Source organism: Hydractinia symbiolongicarpus, chromosome 13, assembly GCF_029227915.1.
Source record: "Hydractinia symbiolongicarpus strain clone_291-10 chromosome 13, HSymV2.1, whole genome shotgun sequence".
In the NCBI taxonomy this organism is placed as follows: domain Eukaryota; kingdom Metazoa; phylum Cnidaria; class Hydrozoa; order Anthoathecata; family Hydractiniidae; genus Hydractinia; species Hydractinia symbiolongicarpus.
Genome location: NC_079887.1, coordinates 10,074,187 through 10,096,712, shown reverse-complemented (window position 1 = coordinate 10,096,712; position 22,526 = coordinate 10,074,187). Strand labels below are relative to the sequence as shown.

General features: G+C 34.7%; 1 protein-coding gene across 2 annotated transcripts; it reads left to right on the top strand.

The window, feature by feature from the left end:
• The first annotated feature begins 696 nt into the window (after positions 1-696).
• LOC130623447 (probable cadmium-transporting ATPase) lies at positions 697-21,262 on the top strand. Of its 2 annotated transcripts, none has more exons than XM_057438935.1 (8): positions 697-2,637; positions 15,545-16,187; positions 16,996-17,243; positions 17,475-17,660; positions 18,047-18,318; positions 19,053-19,374; positions 19,742-19,948; positions 20,138-21,262. In XM_057438935.1, exons 1-8 carry the CDS (start codon positions 2,614-2,616, stop codon positions 20,606-20,608), a joined length of 2,373 nt encoding a protein of 790 aa, XP_057294918.1. In that variant the 5' UTR covers positions 697-2,613; the 3' UTR covers positions 20,609-21,262. The 2 variants fall into 2 exon arrangements, with proteins under 2 accessions (XP_057294918.1, XP_057294919.1); XM_057438936.1 differs by lacking the exon at positions 697-2,637 and adding an exon at positions 10,049-10,350.
• The last annotated feature ends 1,264 nt before the right edge of the window (positions 21,263-22,526 follow it).

Genomic DNA, 22,526 nt, shown 5'->3' with positions numbered 1-22,526 from the left:
GTTTTTGGTTCTTTGTAGTACTTTTCTTTTCTATTTCGAGTTGTTCTATTTCTTTGAAGTTGGAATCAACTTTTTTGTCATACACATTTATATCGCCTTGCACAAATTTTAAATTGACGCTACTATTTTTAGCTTAGTATTAAAAATCTCTTTGTTTGTAAAAAATATTAAGTTACAATTCTGATATCGAATTCCCGAAATCATCGTCAACATTGTCCAGATAATTTTCCTTTTAGTGGTCTTCAGATAAAATAATTGCCGATGAATAGGATGCGAGGGAGAAGAATAGTAATTAAAAACGCAATAAAGAGGGGATGGGCAAAACAGTGGCAGGACATAACACAATTATCCTCGTGAAAATTCTTTGACTTTGGCTGACATCTTATGTGCAGTCGAGGAGGGTACGAAGCTTTCAACGTTATTTTTTTATTGCAAGTATATAGATACCCTTTAGTCAAACATAGTGGTATGCTTACTACCAAATTTTACCACAAAAGTTGGTCATGCAGATATCAATACAAGATACTGCTGCGAGTTAGAATATAGCTTAATGGAGAAGCAGAGAGAGGCGCATTTGATTTTATTGTCACCAATTAGATTTTTTGTTTTGTTTTATTGTTGGAGTAGTCTTAAGCAAAATAAATTGTAGAAAAGCAACGACTTAAACTCCTTCAACCACGAAATTAGGTCAATGCGTAATTTTTCAGGAAGGGCTTTACCGCAAAATAAAACCGACCCGAGATGTAAAATTCTAGTGGACCACAAAACTAAATGCATGGGTAAGTTACAAATGTGGATGTGCTGTGGTTAGTCTATTTGTATTACTGATAGTGGTGAGTCGTGATATTTCAGGATTATTTGTTAGTCATGGAAATAACTTCCGTTTTGTCAATTGCTTGTTGATGAGCTACACATTTTTGTTCACGTGACATTGTAGGTTGTTTTAATTTGTTAGTTCGTTTCGAATGTTTGTAGAGTGTGCAAGAAAGTTTAAATTGGCGTAAATCTCTTCTAAAATTCCTTAGAATGGGGTAGTATCACCAATTTTGTTGCAGAGGTGAGATTTTTTCGTTGAATGATGATTTTTGTTTAATGTTCCAAAGGAATTTTTAGTTGTTTCTTTTCACCAGTTGTTGCATAGGTACTGATGTTGATATCTAATATACATTTATTGAATTTTTGGGATAGCAGCTTCTTTTAGATAGTTCGAGTGAAATTCAAGCATAAAAATTGGTGTCTGGTAAATAAAATCATGTTAGCTAAAAGGTACACTCAGTGATTTTTAAATCAGCTTTTCTAAAATTTTATTTCATTTATTTTATTAGTTGTTGGTCGTGTTATTGTTGAGGTTTTTCGACAAGCTCGTCCCCCAGGTCTCTTTTTCTCTTCCTAACAATTTCAAACGGCGAGAAGAAATATTTTTTTCTGGCCGTTAAAGATTGTCAGAAAGAGAAAATGAGCCCTGGAGACGAGGTTGGGTTTTCTCAGTGTCAATAGACGCTATTTTAATAAGCAATACGACATTTTTGGTTGAGGCTCAGTTTTATGTCTCTGTACAAGATCAACTGTACTTTTTTCTTGTTGGTTATTTACTTGAGGATCATATTGGCGCGTTAATTTACTTTAGTGCGCCCTCAAGTTGATTGAAATCAACTTTCAAGTTATTTGCATTTGTCGTTGTACGAAATTTAAATATACATAATTTTTAGGTCAAGTTTTGGAAAGTATTATAATCCTGTTGCTTGTACCTTTTCTTCTTATTTCCTTACTTCAGATTTACTGTCGCTTTCTAATTATTTGTTTTTGAAGGATTTGAATCTCTTATAAGGTTTCCTTAAAAAAAATGTATATGTCCTCACTATTATTCTTCGCAGCAGGATAATCGCGAGTCGCATAATTTTCATCTGTTCCTGAAATAATTCTTAAAGCACTGTTCACACCGTATATCGGTCATTTATGTTAGAAGTTTAGGTCATGAATGGCAAAGGCGGTTTTCAGTGAACTTTCCTCTTACAGGGTGGTTTGATGATATTCCCTATTTAATTTTGCCTAAAAAGTAGCGCGGATCATGCAATTAGAGTGATTTCTTGGGATGACAAGTTCTGCTATATCCGCGCATATTAAAATATTTTTTGCTTTTATTTGACGTAAATGGGGTCTTAACCGATTCGCATATTTGATATTTTACATGTGTAAGAGGCCTTAAGTGATTCGAATGTCATTCGAACAAAACGTAAACAATGTCCTATCGTTTTGAAATTTTATAATCAGGGCGTCTCTGTTGCTGGGACAAAACGTCGAGCAGAAAACAAGTTCTGTAAATTTTAATACAAAGAGTTGGAGAAAGAGTATGCTCCAAAAAATTGTTACTGCCCTTTTCAGAGTACCTGCAAGTACATTATGAATGTGGAAACAGAACAAAAAGAAAAGAAAAAACCAGCTTAACAATGGGCAGTTATCAAAACGAGTCAAGCCATAAAAATATGAAGGCTGTCCACAAATGGTTCCTTATGATACGAAGTGAGAATGTTCAATCAGTGGGCTGATGCTCAAGCAAAGAGCAGTAGAATTTGGTGAATAATTTGGTGTTGAATCATTTCAAGCTTCTGAGGGATGGCTCACAATATGGAAAAGCAGGTAAGTCAACTATTTATTCTTATTTTAAAGAAAATTTCATAAGTTTTACAAAAAAAAAATATTAATAAAATTTTCTTTGGCGAGAAAGAATAATTTGCATGGAACTTTCACCCCAAAGCCACACCAGCATTTATGGCCTTCCCAGTAACTTTTATCTTGCAACCATGGATTTTATCAGTCCTCAGAAAATAAAAAACATTTTTTGAGAACTGTTCTAATTAGATCACAACATTTAAAAATAATTCCTTTGTACAAGAAAGCAAACTGCAATTTTTGATTTCTTTTTTTTTAAAAAAATCGTTATGCTAAAATATTTAAGAGAGGTAGTGGACAGAGAAAGATTTTGTTACCATTCTACATAAAGAAAAAAAATGCTAAATTTCCAAACTCTCTATTACTTAACTCGAATGATGAATTTCCCATGGCTATAAGAGAGTCACTGTAATAACATAAGTAATGCGCAACTCATGACTTTTAGAGGCACGTGAAGGCTTAAAAATTAATCATGAGTGATGTATAACGGATTTAGCGCTTAATACAGGCAAATCATGAAGCAAATTTATGTGAAGCGCTTACTGCAGTGCACATTTTATTAAGTTATGCCCTCTCAAAAAAATAAATAGAAAATCCTGCAATAACCTGCCGTTACCCTGCTTAGCTCAAACCGTCACCAAGCAATTTTATTTTGCGGAATAAGTTTTCGTAAAATTTGCCAAATTAACAGTATAAATTCGGTTGAAATAAAAGAAAACTGGCTGCAACTGCTGTCGTTACGCTGTTTAGCTACAACGGTCATCCAACCAATTTAATTTACGTTTATTTAGTTTATTATAGGTTTTCGCTACATTCACATGCATAGAAGCGTATTGAAAAATTCTAGATTGAAAAATGATTTGGGCTAACGTAACGTAAACAAAACTTAATTATTATTATTGAAATTATTTACTCAGGATAGCCTCTTCAGTTTCTATTGGTACTGCTAGCAACGAGGGTCGTGGTCCTGCGAAGGGGATTCTAGTGCATTAAAAGCTATCATTCGAGTTACGAAAGACGTGCAAGTACTGCAATCGCTCAATTAGACAACTGCTTAAGATACCAATCCTATTCCATGCTAGATTTAGATAGCTAAGGGGCTCCTGAACACGAGGTACGTTTGTAGCCAAAATGTTAAAATCGTTGCGTTTATGCCTATAAAACTTGATAAAATATTTACAGAAATTCAGCTTTCCTCCAAAACAAAGTTAAGCGAGAAAATAATTCAAGAGCAGATATCAGAACTCCAAGAACATCCAAGTCAGCATCCAAATTGATAGTTTCGTCATTCGCTAAAGAAAATAAAAATGTGTCATTTAACCAGAACAAAAAATGCTATCCCAAAAAATGTAGTCCCTCGCATTCGTGTCCCTCCGCGATTACAACAACGCGAGAACAGTTTCGAGCCGTTGCTTGAAAAAATATTGCAGCCTTTGGCTCATTTACGCGCACTGCGGAACGTTGTCATTATGTTGACGAAAACCACCGCGAGATGTTTATTTTTAAAGATGGACGAGGGTTATGCATTTATAGGTTGTGATCAAATTTGTAGTTAAAATAACACCCCGTTGATGCGACTTTTTATTATCATTATGGATTTCACTCCGAGAAACAGATATAATAAAATACAGATATTATTAATACTACTCGGCTTCATTAACCCATGAAAAAGGACACGGTATCCATTTGCTGTTTGGTGTGCCAGTAGTAGGACTTTTTTATGTGCGCACAGAGAGAGGAATACGGCTATCAATAAAAGAGACTAGTCTTCAACCCATGGAAAACTCCACGGGCTTGCCCGTCAGCAAATTAATTACTATGCCGGAATAAAATTGCTAAGTGCCATTTTAAGAAGGCAGATTACGGCTATTATTGTTGAGACTGAATGTGTGAACCAACGTTGAATGCCAGAGTGGGCGCTTAAATGCAAATGAACCATGCTGTACCTCCAAGTTTAGGCCATTAAAATGCTTCTAGTTGCATGGAATAAAACTTTCGATTAGGACACTTCTAAAATTTGCATCTGTAGTAAGTCACGAATCTCTGCATAAATGCAGAGATATTTGACTTATTGCATATTTTTCCTTATATTTCCAAGCACTGTTACAAGCGTCAACAGTAATACGATCATTAATTTCCATTTTGCTGAAACTCAAGTATAAACAAACTTCCAAGCTCGAAAATCGCTGTGGTCTTCTGATTTCTCGTTATTTTCTAATTCGCTGCGCTCAACCGAAAATAACCTTATTTATTTTCTTATTTTTGCGACAAGGAAGACTCAAAGAACTTCGACTAGTAGTAGTAGTTATGTGTAGTTTGTCATCTTAGTTAGGAACCGTGTGCTATCGGTAGTCATAACACAATATAATACATCTATATTTCCTACGAACTAAAATACAACCACTAATTTACAATCGAAACGTTTCCGTAGTCGTGGCTAAGCCGGGTGAGAAAAATCCTATTTTATGGGGAAACATATCCTTAGACCCCAGTGCTACAGCCACTAACCCTCCAAGGGTATCATTAAAAAATTACACTGTTATTAACAACAACATTATAAACTATTCAAAATAAAACTGCTTATCTTATAGATAATCAAACAGTTTTAACGTGCACGGTTCAAGAACTAATTGACATGTGAGCGCTTCCATGCCTTGTACGCCCTTTAAACACTTAAACCACGTGACCGGCATTGGCCATACATACGAAATTAAATTTAATAATGTTTTGTTTTCTAAGATACTTTAGTCGTCCGGAGATGCATTGCGAAAGCGGGAAATTAAAATTAGCGTCGCTATGGTGAAAAGATCTATATATCTATCAATATATTATTGATGTCAAGAGAAAAATATTTTAAATTAACGTCATATGCTACTCTAACCCTTGCTATACTTAGGACAATAAAGGCCTTTTATTAGACAGCTTCCGGTTTTAGAGGTTATTCTTTGGTGGCCTTCCACCTAACGAACAAGGAGCGTTATTTCTCTTATCACTGGAAAGTAATTTTGTGAAAAAAATACGGTAAATCAAAAACGAATTAAGCTTTTTAATTTCGATGTTTTGAACGAATTGTTTTATATACCCTAACAAGAATAGACGTGATGACTTTGCTCTTAGAAATTGGCTTGTGTTAATTGATTGATTGCAATTAGGGGTTTGCTCTGTGATATTTTTTGTGTCTGAGCTTTTTTAGAAAGTGGACTAGATTTTTTTTATAATTGTTCTACAAATAATTTATGATATGGTTTTTATCTAATGCTTTGTGGTGCATGGAAGGGATTAAAAAAGCACTCTCGATAAAAAGATTCTTATAACAGGCTTTTACTAGTTCAAATAAATCTATTAAATCGACATTCCACTGTCACAGCGTTTTTTTTTATCTTTGTTAATATAACGTAGATTGTTTTTATCGAAAATGATTGAAATAATACACCAGCTAGCCGTTATCATGCGTTACTAAGGAGATACAAAGTCTTTTTATATATATTAATGTACCTTTTTATTTATACATAAATATAAAGAAGAAAAAAACTACTGTGACGTTTTCGCTGTCAACGCATTCCCAACCTCATCCTCAGGCCTTATTAACTTTTTATACGCTTTATTAGAACAATTTTATAAGAACAATGAGCAACCTCGTTCCAAGGGCATCCTGGCGGAAATAGGTGTATTTAAGAACACCTCAGGCTAAATTAAATTTCCTTGTTCTTATAAAAAGATTTATAAAAATATTTATTAAGCAAGCCATGATTTACTTAAGTCACGTGGTCAATATCTAAGAAACCGTTTTCATCTCTATAATAATAGCCGTCGTCTGTCTGTCTCTGCGCGGATCCCCCGCTGAGTTAGAAAATCATGTTACGGGAATTTTTATCCACTTTGCTGCGACGGGTAAATATAAAGGACGGGTGAACCCGTGGATTTTTCCACGGGCTAACGACTAGTCTCTATAATAATAGCCGTCGTCTGTCTGTCTCTGCGCGGACTCCCGCTAAGTTAGAAAATGATGTTACGGAAACACGAATATCAAATGCGATATATTCTTATCCACTTTGTTGCCACGGGTAAATTCAAAGGACGGGCGAACCCGTGGATTTTCCCACGGGCAACGACTAGTCTCTATAATAATAGCCGTCGTCTGTCTGTCTCTGCGCGGACCCCCCGCCGCGTTAGAAAATGATGTTACGGAAACACAAATATCAAATGCGATATATTTCTGTCCACTTTGTTGCAACGGGTTAATTTAAAGGACGGGCGACCCCGTGTATTTTTTCACGGGCTAACGACTAGTCTCTATAATAATAACCGTCGTCTGTCTGTCTCTGCGCGGACCACCGCTAAGTTAAAAAATGATGTTACGGAAGCACGAATATCAAATGCGATATATTCTTATCCACTTTGTTGTCACGGGTAAATTTAAAGGACGGGCGAACCTGTGGATTTTTCCACGGGCTAACGACTAGTCTCTATAATAACAGCTGTTGTCTGTCTGTCTCTGCGCGGACCCCCCGCTGAGTTAAAAAATCATGCTACGGAAACACGAATATCAATTGCGATATATTTTATCCACGCAAAATGGTAGCTTAGCTGCGCGAGTAGCAAGAAGCATGCAATGCGGTATAAAAAGGACGGGCGAACCCGTGGATTTTCCACGGGCTAACGACTAGTCTATATAATAATACGCCAGTTCTGTCTGTCTGTGACTTTTGCAAAGTGGATTATATTCTTCACAATTTTCTTTAACAAATTCTATAAAACATCGCCTATAAAATTGTTCTGTAATTTACCAAACTTTAACGCTAAAATAGCATTGACGTCAAAGGAAAGTTAATTAAGATTACTGAAGCCATTACAGTGCACCTAAAATTTTGAGGCCAAATAACTTGGAAACGAGTTGGTGACGTCAATGTTTTTTAACCGCGTGGGTAACTAGGGACCACCTGGGACCAATTTGGGTAATTTTCCAAACCTGGGTCCCCAAATCCGTTTCGGAATGAACGGGTTTATGACGTCATCAAAAAACCTTTAAACCATAATATTTCCGTAACCGTTGGTCAAAAGTACATGATCCTATACATTTTCTTGATCAGCGTTTCAAGATCTATATCTATGTGTTTTCACGGGCCTTTGCTGACGTCAGCACAATTTTTAAACACTTCTCTTTTTAAACATATCTCTTTTTGCGTTCCTCGAAAACATATCATCCTACACATTATTTTGATCAGCGTGATTCAACCTCTACACATTACAATAAAATAATAAAATAAATTTCTCTAACTTTTTTGGGATCTTCACTGCTGACGTCAGCAAAACATCTAAAACAACCTATTTTTCTATTGCCCATCTGCCTAAGTGGAGTTCTCCACGGGCCTTATCGACTAGTCTCTTATAATAATACAGAGACTGTGTCTGTTTGTAACAGGCAAAGCGGATATCGTCATTTTCCTTTGATGTCGCCGAAAAACTTATGTCTAACATGTTAAATTTTCTGACGTTACGTCCGCTTTAACGTCAATGTCCTATATTAAATTAATAAAGCCATTACAGTGCACCTAAAACTTAGAGGCCAAATAACTTGGAAACGAGGTGGTGACGTCATTGATTTTTCACTGCGTAGGTAACTAGGGAGTACCTAGGACCAATTTGGGTAATTTTCCAAAACCTGGTTCCCCAATCCATTTCGGAATTGACGGGTTGATGACGTCATCAAAAAACCTTTAAACCCCAATATCTCTGCAACCTTTTGTCAAGAGTACATGATCCTATACATTTTCTTGATCATCGTTTCAAGGTCTATACGATGAAGGTAACAGGGATATAAATTTCTGAAAAATTTTTTTTGCGTTTTAACGGGCCATTGCTGACGTCAGCAAAATTTTTAAACCCTTTTATGTCCTTTGCCGTTCGTTGAAAAGATATGATCCTATATATTATTTTGATCAACGTTTTAACCTCTACACGTTACAGGCAACGAATAAACTAAATTTCGCCAATTTGTTTTTGGATTTGCAATGCTGACGCCAGAAAACCAACTTTTTCAATGTTCTATTGCCTAAGTGGATTTTTCCACGGGCCCTATCGACTAGTATACTCTATAATACAGTCATAATTTTTCTACAATCTCTATAAAAATAGCCGTATTTTGTCTGTCTCTGCGCGGACCCCACGCTAAGTTAGAAAATGATGTTGCGGAAACACGAATATCGAATGCGATATATTTTTATCCCCTTTGTTGCGACGGGTAAATATAAAGAACGGGCGACTCCGTGGATTTTTCCACGGGCTAACGACTAGTATACTTATAATTTGTTAAAATATCGTTTCATTTAATTTCATAACATTGTTGCCATAACAACGCTAGCAGATAATGGATCTATTGTCAGACAAACAAAAGGCATTAGAAACCAGATCACCAACAATATTCTTAAAATCAAACTCGTTTGATTTTATTCAAATATTATAGCCATGCAGCAAATTATGAGGTTATGACGCACATGTCAGGTGTTGAAATTATACATATTATAGCTATATTATAAGAAATTATAACTCTATTTTAAACATATTTTAAGAAATTATATTGATATTATAAGGTATATTTCAGTGATATTGTACAAGTGTATCAGGTCCTTTATAGTAAGGGAGTTGATGACACAAATAGTGGTAGTCAGGGCGAAGGTTAAGAAGATTGGTCATAATTTGTTCCTTAATACTCACATTTTTTAGAGAGGTTTAGAATAAATGCACAAAATTTTGAACTTTAGTGTATCAGGCCCAATTGAGAATACTCAATGAATCTCATATCAAAAAGAAAAAACTCTGGGTCAGGAATTTTAGAAGAAAAATTGTTATACACTTTTTTTTTGTCGTTCAAGGTAACCACACAAAACAGGTAATCTTAGGGTCTTCTGGTCTTGCATTCGTTACACCTAGTGTTTAAGCAGAATCGAATTTCTAATCGAAATTTTGCTTATCAGTTCTTTTGCCAAGAAATTGCCAGTTTTGCCCTGTCTGCCAAGGACATACGTGATGCTGAGGGAACATAAACATATATAGGTCTCCTCGTTTTTAATATTTAGAGTGAGTAATTTTACCTACTCAAACAAACATAACTGACACCAGAACTATTTTTGCGAGGGTGAGATGTAACCACGCTTGTGCACACGTGTGTAATACTTTGACTTCGTGCTTATTTTGGTCGTTTCAAATTCGGGGTTTGCTCTGAGGAATCAACCTCGAACCCAGGGCTTATGTGTGTTTGATAGAGGATAGAAAGCGTTGAGGTTGCTCAGAAATTCGTTTATATTTAAGTTTGTTATAAATGAAACTTTCAAATAGGCAAAAAAGATTTCGAGACATGTTACTTTAGCATTTCAAAGTGAAAAAAATTCTGCGTTTAAAATGAATCTTAATAAAATATTTTCCAAAGTGTACGCCGGAATTGTTTCTACGGCTACGATTAAAAGCTATTTTTACGCATTACGAGAGTTCCCCGGTGAATAATTTGATTGCTTAATTTTTTGTTTAGTTTGTTTAAGTTTGGAAGAAAGAAGGTTATAATAAAAGTTTTAATAAATTAGACAAGTCTTGGATGTATGACATAGGAAATTTTTTTCTGGATTAAAAATAAAACGTTAGTTGAAGTTGGCTTCAAGGTTTTCGATTACAAATCAGTCATCAAACGTACGTATCACTTAATAAATTTTCTTACAAATTCTTTTTATTTACAAGAACAGGGATTTTTAAAAATCAGGTATCACTAATACGGGTAATGCTTTAAATTTGATAGCTATATGTTATATGATGTGTTATATATTCTTAATGTTTTTAAAAAATATTATTTTCAAAAGAATCTCATTTATTTCCACTATATTTTTCGATATGTTCTCAAAAAATGAAAGTGTCAAAAAGAAGCTGTACATTTAGTATAAAAATGTATATAAACGAAACGAGATTGCTTTTTCTGCTGCCGCGCCATAACTAAGTGTTATGCATTTTTTAAAGCATATAAGTTCCAAACATTTTTGACCAGAATCGTAGTACATACACTTGTCATAGTTGAAAACTAATCAACTGCATGCTGATAAAAAATCAAATTGAAAATATATACACAACAATACTGCCTTGTCAGCATCGAAATGTTTAGGGTCAATAATCCCTTAGTATCATTCAAAAATTCAGTCATACTGTCTCAACCTGGCGAGAAGGCAGAAATCTTGTTAAGTAGAGAAATGATGTGATGGAGAAATAGAACTGACTAAAGGGACCAAAATATTTATTATCAGGATGTATTCGAGATAAATAGGGCCTACTTTCAAATAAATTTTTTAACAACATAAAATTTATTTACAAAAAAAAGAGCTTAGTGCTGTTTACCATTTCTCTCTCCTTCGTCTATTGTTTTTTTAATGCTTCTATTAAAAAAAATTATAAACACTTCGACAGAGCGTAATAAACAAAGGCAAAATGTATAAAAACTCCAAATGTTTGATAAGGGATTCAAAAAAGGTGGGGCTCGGGATCCCAGGACTTCAGTCGGAAAGCCCGGCGGAACCGAGGTTTAATTTGTTTTAGAAATATTCCCAAGACCAGGATAATATATATTTTCCCGTCTGTTGTTTTCTACATAACAACAGAGAGAGATGACACATAAACTGCTTCGTTAACTCGGTCGGTGCTTTAGTAATTTTAGACTTCACTATGCATCGTCAATATCTCAAGCTAAACTCTTTCTTAGAAAGAAGAAAACCAGAGTTTATGCAGTTTAAAACATAAATGTTTTAGAGCGATTTATTTTCTGTTTTCAACAAAAAGATTGCAAAGGCTTACAAAATTTCCGCCACAATTATTTCAAAATACTTTCAAACAATCAGGTATTGTAATTAAGGTTAAAACAAAAAAAATTAATGCTTAAACAATTTAAATACTTGTAATCAACTTATTGATTACTGTAAGCCTGTAAGGCAATTAAAAAATCGTTGGTTTTGTAATCAAAAATCCCCAACCTTGCAAAATTGTTAGCCATTCCGTAATAACGGCTCAGGGGCCACAAGACCCTGGGGACGAGGCTAAAAAAATCCTATTATAATTGCACCTATTATAGTAATAACCCCCGTCCAAGTAAATTTATTGCTTCGTGCTGACAGACGGGTACAGATTTACGAAATAGCGATCCGAGAAATATGTACGACGAGCGGTCACCCGTGAAATTTTCCACGGACCATCATTATAAATGATTCAGTAGACAGTTTCGCCTACGGAGATATGATCGCCAATAGCTATTTAGTTTTTTAATTTCACAAAATGCTATAAAAACAAAACAAAAAAAGGATATGAGTTGTGATGGTCATTCTAAAAAAAGAAAAATTGTGCAGAATTGTACTTTTTTCTACAGACAGGGCCCACGCCCTGTCTCTCTCTAAAGCTTGTTTTTCACAAACACAACCCTTTGCGAACTCCGTAGAGAGAAGTCTCTTAGTCGAAATAACTTTAAGATCTTTTGAACTAAATAGTTTAAATTTCGCTACTTTAACGTCAGTAACACAGTAAATACTTTGTCGTGTGGCAACAGCCCGGTCAGGAAGTTACAGCCCATTCAGGTAGTTCCAACTTGGCCAAGTAGCTACAACCCAGTCAAGAAGTTACAATCCGGTCAGGAAGTTACAGTACAGTCAGGGAGTTACGACTTGACCAAGTAGCTACAACCAGGTCAGGATATAAAAGTCGACTTTTTCTTACCACTATCAGATTAGGAAGCGCTTGTCTCATCCCGGTTGTGAAAAAACTTTCATAAGAAAGATAACTAGAAAAAGTCGGTAAGTTGTTGCGTCATCGAGTCCAACACCAAGTTTTTGAGAAATTAGCAAAAAAACTGATCTAAGAAAAAAGATTTTCCAGATTTTCCAACGTTAGAAGAGGAATTAGCTCAAAAATTTTGAAAACTATGCATCAATTTATTTCAATAAAAAGACATTTTTAATGTAGAGAAAGCAGGTTAGCCATTACACGTCCTTCAACATTACCTGGTTTATGAAAGTCTAGAATGGGATTTTGTGAAAAAGTTAGGAACATATTAAGATTGAAAAGTGCGAGTCTAAATTTTCTGAAAAACTATTTTTTTACATTTACTAACATACATATGTGTTTGCCGTGAGACAACTGCAATACTATTTTGATTTCTCCCAATCAAAGTCTTCATTCTCATCCTGAAATTAATCTTTTAAAGTTGCTCTGTCTTCAGAACTATCTTATTTCACAACCTCTTCAGAAGAACACATGCAAGAACATTCGGGGATAAAAAAAGTGTAAAAAAATAACAATTTACATCCTGCCTCAGATAAAATTTAGATGCTCTCATAAAAAAATTGTATCAAGTAAAAATAACTTACTTTTTCAACAGGTTTTCCACAAGGACGTTGCTTGCCAGTACATTTAATAATTATTAAGTATAACTTCAAAGTAAAACAAAATTACAACTCACCAAATACCATACAAGTTATGCTTTTTGCACTCTGTACACAAGTTAATTAAACAACGCTACGAAGTAGCTATAGTTAACGAACCGAAACATTTTAAGCCAATTAAAAGTGCTCCTTTGTGTGAAGTGTTTGTCTCTTATTTTGCATTCTTTTGCTAATTTGCTGTCTTCTTTACTAATGGTCACATGGTATATGATAAATATTGAGCAATCAAGGCACAATTAAAATTAATTAAAATGTTTTCAAGTTAACCATATCCCAGCGTCTTTGCTTTTATAAAATTGTTCTGATAAAAAAACATTTTGTTTGTCTTTTTGCATTCCCTGTGCAAACTTAAATATTATTGAAGAATCAAAACGCTACCTGATCAGTACGCTTTTTTGGTGGCAACTCCATATTCAGGGTCAGGCTCTATTTGCGATAAGGATAAAGATTATTGTGGTCTTTATTTTACTTAGTACCAAGATAAAAAGACTACCATTATATACATAGCTCGCTCATATTTTTTTTTTTTTTTTTTTAAGTTCCTCCATGATGGCAAAATTGCCCTTCTGTCCAAACTTCAGCATCGTTATTACGCGGCTGGTTTTAGCTGTGAATGACCATATTTTCCGCCTGTGAGCCAGAATCGTTGTCGACATCCAAATTTGATTAACAATGTTTATCTGAGAGAAACCTGGGGACGAAAATGAATAAAACTTTCACCAAGGCGACGGTAGTCCTTGCAGTGATAATAGATCAGTTGTCGCTTCACTTTTAATTATGTGTCTTAATATAGCACAAACCCTCCTGAGCGCAATAGTGTTCCGAGTTGTTTCTGGATTCGACTAAATCACTACATGTTCTCGCACACAACCTTTTTATATTTTGACGGCTTGGGAAAGAGGTTCCAAAATTTAGGTATTTTGTCACACAAAGTTGCATCTTGGCCAAAATTAGTAAATTCAAAATATATTTTTTACCTTCACTAGGAGCAAGGAAGTACAGTTACTTGCCAATATTTCTGTTTTAACATAAATTACTTTTTCTTCTAGTATTGTATTATTTCTCTTACAATTTCGTTTGTATAAAGAAACTATAAGTTAATCTTAAAACGTTTATAACAGAGTAGTATTGAAACACAAAAAGCATTTTTCGAAAATACGTATCGTAATTGGTTGTTTCCCTCGTCGGTCACTTCTCTTTCGCCACTATAGCTTTTTTTCCAAGTTGTTTGATTTGATCCATTTTAGAGGTCATTGTATTACTCGACGTACGTTATTTTTTTCAAGTCACCAAGCTATAGACATTTTACAACCGGACTTTCAAGACGCACATGTTACCTTATAGGTAAAAAAAAAACTACGACTTTTTTTTACCGATAAGGTGTTCAGCTATTTCGTTTGTCGTTGAACAGCAGAGAATCATATTGTACCTGTTTTTTTCCTTCAAATGGGTAACCATGCTGATCTATCTATAATTTTTTGTTGTACTTTATCGAATAACTTGAGAGAAAGCAGGCCCATGCGATATAGTAAATAAAAGTCCGTTTAACAAATCACTCTCTAATACGTCAGCCTCGTCCATAGGGTTTTTTGCCTCTCTAAAATGAGAGATGACGTCGTCTTCACTCATAAAACCCTGGGGACGAGAGTGTCTAATACGTCTGATGCTAGTGTTGCTTCAAATGAAATTAATAATCCCGTTGTTCCTCTCGCGATTTTAAGTTTATCTACTTTTTAGGCACAACTGTTTCTCACTGATGGCTTTTTGACTGTCTATTTGAGCAGACCAAACTGACGGTTGTTGCTTGCTCAGTTAGGTTGCGCAAATCGAAATTAAACTTTAGTTTTAGTCAAGATTTTTTGTTTAAACATGTCTTTTAAACAAAAACAACTCGGAAACCTTTGTTGTTTTTCGTATTCCCTGGTTTTGCTATTTTTACTTATTTACCCAGTTCAAGTTGGGTTGTTGTTAACTACCACCTTTTTTTTAACCCTCGCTGTTGCGTTTTTTTTAAAAAAAGCATTTGCTACGGCAGCCGATTGTTGTTGCCGTAACAAATACTTTTCTTTTTTTATGTGCTGTCCAGAATATATTTTTATCACGTGACAAAACCCTTTTAACGTATATAATCTTTGTTTACTGTCACTATTTAAAAGTAACTGTAGCCATTGAGTTTTACGGTACATTCAAGATATTTGCGCAAAAAAACTATTGATTTTCCTAAAATTTCCTCCTTGAAAAATATGTGTCCATATGTTTATTATGTTTTTGTCGAGAAAAAAGAGAAAATCAGGAAAATATCAGCCTGTTGACATTTTTCTTATTTTGTTCTTATTTTACACCCATTCCCACCTTTATTGTTCTTCTTTCTTAATTGATTTTTATACCAAAGTTGTATTTCCTTTTTTATTTAGAAAATAATGGGCTATAAGTTGCTGAAAAAGGACCACGTTTCGAATGCCAATCAACAAGGTGGCAACGTTCATGTGTTAAAGTTAAGAGCTCACAACATATGCTGTGCGAAAGAAGCTAATTTGATCAAATCCAACCTTGCAGGTGTAGATGGGATAACTTCTGTAGCTGTAAATATCATTGGTCGCACAGCCACTATATCACACAATATAGATATTATTTCGGCGTCAGATATAATAGACCGCCTAAACTCTCTTCACCTTGGTATAAGTTTGATAGAGAAAGGGCAAGTTATTGATAATGATGACAAGCATGCTAAATACTTAGTGTTAGCGAAAATTTTTAATGTTGTTCTTATGACATTGTTATTTATAGCAGTGTTGGTTGCACATGTTAAAAACTATTCCTCTGAAAAATGGATAGCAATTCCTATTTTTATTTTGGGAGGCTTGCCCATGCTATGGAAAACTTTGATTGATTTCAGAAGAAAGGTATTCGCTAGTGTGAATTTGTTAATGTTGATAGCTGGATGTGGGACAATAGCATTGCATCACTGGCTAGATGGCAGCATAATTATGTATGTTTTTACGATAGCAGAAAGTTTGGAGAATTTATGTCAATATAAAGTCGAAAAAGATATAGCGGGTAATTTTTTTACTTCCCTTGTTGGTAGATTGTCTCTAAATAAGTACAATTATTTTAGCCTCAACTTACTCTCTGAAATTCGACTTGGAATCGGTAAGAAATTTGCAAAAAAAGGTGTATTTACCCTACTCGTTCGCACGTAAGGCTTTGTTACTACGCACAATTTAGAACAGAAATTATGCGTGAAAATTTAGTCCGTGTAAAAATATAATTCCACAGTTTACATAACGCATCTCTATTCTTTCTAAAATCCAGAATTTTTTTTTTCTTCTTTTTCTATTTTTATTTTTGCTGTGGAGGGATTTAAACATGTCCGCAGATTAATAAGCGCGAAAATTATTACAAATAAGGTAAGGGTTCAAACGTCGCACAAGATTCACAATCACTTAAACAACCAACAACGACCAACCTCATTTCCAGTGCATTATGCCTTTTACATATATTTAATAGCTCCGTAATAACGTCCTAGGGGCTACAAGACCCAGGGGACGAGATTGGACAACAACCATACTCTTTGGTTCCCGTTCACGCTATTTTCCTGTCTCGCCTTTTACGTAAACAGTACCTACTATTCAATCAACAGCCTAAGAGATAAAAGGCAAGGGTGCTTATTGGACAGTGAAAAAAATATTTGCGATTTAAATATAAACCGTCACTTGAAAGACGCAGCGGAGATTTCTTAAATACAAAGTAGACGTCATCAACATAATAATTTTTTTTTAAATTCAGTCGTCAATTAAGGGTACGCAAAAATTCTTTACTTTATTAGCGTTTTTTTTTTACTATTCATGGTTTTTATTGTGTATAGGATTGATGCTATCAACACCTGAAACTGCTGTGCTAGCTGAATCAAATGAGAGTGTTCCTGTGGAAGATGTAACAATAGGAACAATCATTTTGATATGTTCAGGAGAGCGTATACCTCTGGATGGGGAAGTAACAAAGGGTAAAGCTGCAGTTGATGAGAGCTCTATTACTGGTGAATCTATACCAGTGATGAAAGTAATTGGTAATTTAGTATTTAGCGGAACCATTATTCAAAGTGGATATTTAAAGGTTTGTTGTTTTGAAAAGTTTATTTTCAGTATGTCTGCAGCAGGAAACTTAGCGATTAACGTCTTTTACTTTTCAATTATTCTAACCACTATTATTTTTTATATTTTTTTAAAGTGGGTGGATGAGAGCGGAGCTTTAATGAAATGATATTGGGAGTGAAAAAAAAATAGTTTTTGGCCTAAACAACTTTTACTGAAATTTAATTGGTTGAAAATTGGTCTTTGTTTTTAGGTAAAAACAACAAGTGACTATAGTACATCCACTGTTGCACGTGTAGCTGAACTTGTGGAAGAAGCAAAAACACGCACTTCTCGAACAGAAGAAATCTTGAATAAATTTGCAAAATATTACACCCCATGCATACTTGTTACAAGTTTTTTTGTATTCGTTATTCCGTTCGTACTTTACGAAACAAAGGTTTGTTTACACTATAAAATGCATGATTTCAAACTTTGATGGTTTTCTTTTTGACTGAACTCGGTTTATATATATTTTTATTGTACACCTGGGAACAAAAAAAAAATCCTCTTTTTACTGTGATTTGTTTAATCTTATAACATCATACATTTTCGCGAAATTACCATGTGAACTTAAATTTGCGAAATTAAATTCCGCCAAAAAAGCAAATCAGAGACCATTTTAATTAATATACAAATAATTGATGTTAAAATTTTGAACATCGATTCGCGAAAATAAATCTTAGCGAAATAGATCAAATTTTGCGACCAAAGCGATTCGTAGACGTTTCTAGACTCCAATTCTCTGACATTAAAATATATAAACAAGTTATATATTTTCCATAGCGAAACGATTTCTCGGAAGCTGATTTCGAAGTGTGGACCACTCGTTCAATAATCATTTTAGTTGTTGCATGTCCTTGCTCTCTCATTATGGCCACGCCTATTCCGATGATATGTGGTATCACTAACGCTGCTAAAATTGGTGCTCTTATCAGAGGTGGTGCAATATTAGAAAAACTTGCAAAAGTCAATACTGTTGTCTTTGACAAAACAGGAACTCTCACTGAAGGAAGATTTCAAGTAGTAAAAGAATTTGCTGCTAAAGATGGAAGAAGGTAATTAATCAACCTCGTTACCAGGGCTCTTATTTTTGGCGTGTTATTAATTTTGCAATTTAATACATTTGTCATCGTCGCAGTTTTCTTTATTCAATTTCGTTGGTAGGCCATTTTTTGCAGTTTTATTTATTCTAAGTGGAACCGAAATAAACAAGATAGAAATTTGACAAAGGCGAAGGAGAGTTCCATGGTCCAGTGCGTCAAGCAGATTTTCTTATTCTGATTTCTTGAGTGACATTATATTATATCCATGTTTGAGTTACCAGAAGGGGTCTCCTTTTTTTTCGATTTTCAGTTTTCTTAATTCATTAAGCGAAGTCCTAAGAAAATTTTTATTTTAAACATTACAATAGCATTAATAAAACAATTAGATTTCCCTAAACGCAATAAAAATTATGTATATCTTTATCGGTCAGTTTTTTGTTTAATTCGAGTAATACACGTGAAAACTTAAAACGTTTTAGGAAATCTCGTCCAACCCTTGTCAAGATGGTGAAAAAACTGCATATCAAAATTTTTGATCTGGATTTTTCTCCCTGTGCATATGACGCCTTTTCTAATAACGCCGCAAAATTAATTATGCAGACATTTGCGTTATTTCTTTATAATGAAGCCAGAAAATTACGTTAGCTTTAGGTCACTCAAGTTGACCTTTTGAATATAAATAAATTTCTTAAAGTAGCGTCATTAAAGTTTATCCAGAATTATTGTGATTACTTTCCCTTTCACAGGGATGAAGCTGTGGCATTTGCAGCTGCATTAGAAACAAAATCCAGCCATCCACTTGCAGCAAGTATTGTGAACCACTATTCAGGTTGTATTACAGACAAGATTGATGAACTTGGTTCCACTGTAGGTTTACCAGACGTCACTGGATTTGAAAATGAAACTGGCATGGGTTTAAGTGGAATAATCAATGGTAATAAAGTGTTCGTTGGAAACACTGCATTAATGCAAAAACACAATGTTATTGTTGATGTGGAGTCAAAAAGTTGTTTTGAAGAATGGTCTTTAGATGGGTTTACCGTGATATATGTTGCCATTGAACAGGAGGTAATCTTTACATGATTGCTTGATCCATGTACGCTTTTGTTTATACTACTAATTCCAGGAAATCAACGCGATTGCTTATAACAACCTTTTAAAAAGAATGTTATAAACACGATTTAGCTGACTTACAAAAAGGAATTAAATCAACACGAATCAGGAAATGTGGTTATCTTTATTTTTGTCAATGAGTTTATTCATTTTCTCTTGCTTTCTTTAAAACGTTTGCAATATCGGCTGCCCTGTCTTTAAATTACACGCTTTTTCTTTTATAAGAATATGCTTTGTCAGAATGTCGATTGGGCAGCCATGTTAAATAGTCTACGGCTGATGATACAATAGATTTTGTAGTTGTTGTAATATTTTCCTCTAGCTTTCGTTGGTACTAGGTCTTGCTGATAAATGTCGCCCCTCTGCACCACTTACTGTATATACATTGCTAAGCAAGGACATTGAATGTGCTATGCTGACTGGTGACAGTCAAGGACCTGCTGAGATGATTAAAAAGAAAGTTGGCTTGTCTACTTGCAAGTTTAACATGAAACCAAATGATAAGTATGACTGGATAACAGAGAAAAAGGTATGTTTTTTGTATTTTATTGTAAATAATACCAACCTTGATCTTCAAAAGTACGACCTTACAGATAGAGCTACTTGCTTTTGTATATACCTGGACGGCGTCCCGATAACAAAGAGAGTAAAAAAAAATACTGGGGTCAAGGGTGACCGCAAATATTACATGTTAAAACAAAATTCTTGCATGTTTTAGATATCAAAGAATAAGTCAGTAATCGCAATGATTGGTGACGGTGTAAATGACTGTCCATCTTTAGCCGTTGCCGACGTTGGTATTGCTGTCGGTCCGTCAGCTACTGCGCTTGCCGTACAATTGGCAGACATCTCCCTGATGACGGATAACTTGACGAAAATACCAGAATTGTTTCTACTGAGTAAATATTGTAGAAGGATTGTCTTTCAGAATATATTTGCTGGTATTTCCATTAAAATAGTTTTTGTGCTGGCTGCTCTCGTTGGCAACACTGCATTATGGGTTGCCATTTTATCTGACGTCATTGGATTACTATTTGTGACTTTGAATGGATTACGTCCGTTATACTGGAAACCGTGTCAAATGGACGGGACGTGGAGTGTAGATGGTGATAATGAAAGCATCACGACATTGTATTCTCCAAATAAATCTAATGTGTCGTCCTTTTTTATACGCATATTTATGGACTAACTTTTAACACTACTTTTTTTTAACTTCCGCGCACATTTCGAGGGAGAAATTGTTGGATATCAAAATTCTATCTGTTCAGCAAAACTCGATAAAGCACAGACATCTTATTCCTATTATTTATTTTTCGATAAATTTTTTTTTGCGTTACATTTTCTCGAATTTAAGAGAATTTAATTCCCTGTATACATTGCTTTGTTTTTGTATTGATCGTTAAAATCTCAAAAACTTTATTTCACTTTCAATGTACAATAGTGTATATTTGCTAACTTATATAATCACTTTTAACGTTCGTAAATACTTTCTTATATAATAGTCCGATCAACTCGAACCTCGGATAATTTGGATATTCGTTAACTCGACCCATTTTAGTTTTCATTATAGATAGATAATTCATTTTGCATTTTGCTAAAATTGCACCTTTTCTATGTTACTGTTACCCTACTTTTTAAAAAAATTGTTTCAACTCGAACTTAATCTCATTTTAGACTAAATTTGACTTAACGGGAGCTTTTTAACTCAAACATTTAATAAGTTGACCTATTTTCCTTAGTCCTTAGAAATATTTCGCAGCTAAAAATATCTATTCAAATTTTGTATTGTTTTTAATTGCAATGGAATCATAGGCTCGTCTCAACTTCGTCCCCAGCACTTGTTGGGCTTTTGTATTAACAAGTCCTGGGGACTAGGTTGAGGCTCGTCTCGCTTGTTCGAGTCTTTTTTGCAAAAAATTTGACCAATTACTTTCTTCTAACAAACGGAGCGCGGTAAAAACAACTGATTGGATGTCAGATTGACTTTCATTGTGCATTTTGTAGCAATAAAAACGTTGTAAATACCTTGTATCTTGGTACATCAACAAATCACATGAGAAAAGTCATGAGGAGGGCTTAAAAATCGATAAATAAAGACATCGCGCAAGCTCAGGATGCTAAAACGCTGAAAACAGTACTTTTATTTAGCTAAGGTGCGCGCATAAATTATCACAAACCATGCTTGAACTTAAATTTAATAACCTCGGGTTCTGGGGAGAGAAATTAAAAAATGTCATGTGGTTCTGCTGAGATTGGTGGATAATGTTGTTTTTTTAAGCAGAGTGATTTATTTATTTCTATTTTTATTATTTTTATGTTTGTAGCAGTTGTGCAGAGTAATGTCTGATGATCGCATTAAAATACAGATTGTAGTCGAGCAACAAAAAATGCTATTCTTTAAGTGTAGCTGTTAAACAAAGTATCTACATTTTACATCTATATTTATAGAATACATAAAAAAAATTAATTGTCAGAAAATTCTAGACAGGCAGGAAGAGAAGAAAAGAAATTAAAGACAGCTTCACAGGACTTTTTTTGATGATAAATTATGAGTATGACCCGCACCTACACGTTAGAGATAGAGAAATGTATGTTCTGGCACAGGCGCACATCGCGCACACACGCACGCCCTCAGTCAACCACAACAACCCCCTACTATTCAACACAAGTACTACCATGCCATACCAGTCCAACACAACAATCACTGATCATCCAACACAAGTCCTTACCATGCTGTGCTTAGTCATGCATATCAAGGTAAAGTCCCGAATCGTGACTTTACCTTGATATGCATGCCTAAGCACAGATCATGCTGTCCCTCTGCTGACGCGATCATGCTGTCCCTCTGCTGACGTCATCAAAAATCAACGCAGGCACAGTAGCATCCAACATATCGACCGTGTCAGAAATGACTGTGCTAGTTTTGAGCAGGTGATTTGAAAATCCAATGTAGAAATAAAATAAGATGAATACGCACACTGTAAAAAAATTACGTGGTATTACGAAAAGCCGTGGGTTTACTGGTTACTATAGGCTACGCAAGGCTGACCTGGTTGCTTTGATTTGTGGATTTACCATCGATAGAATCCTACCCCTTGATGTAGATT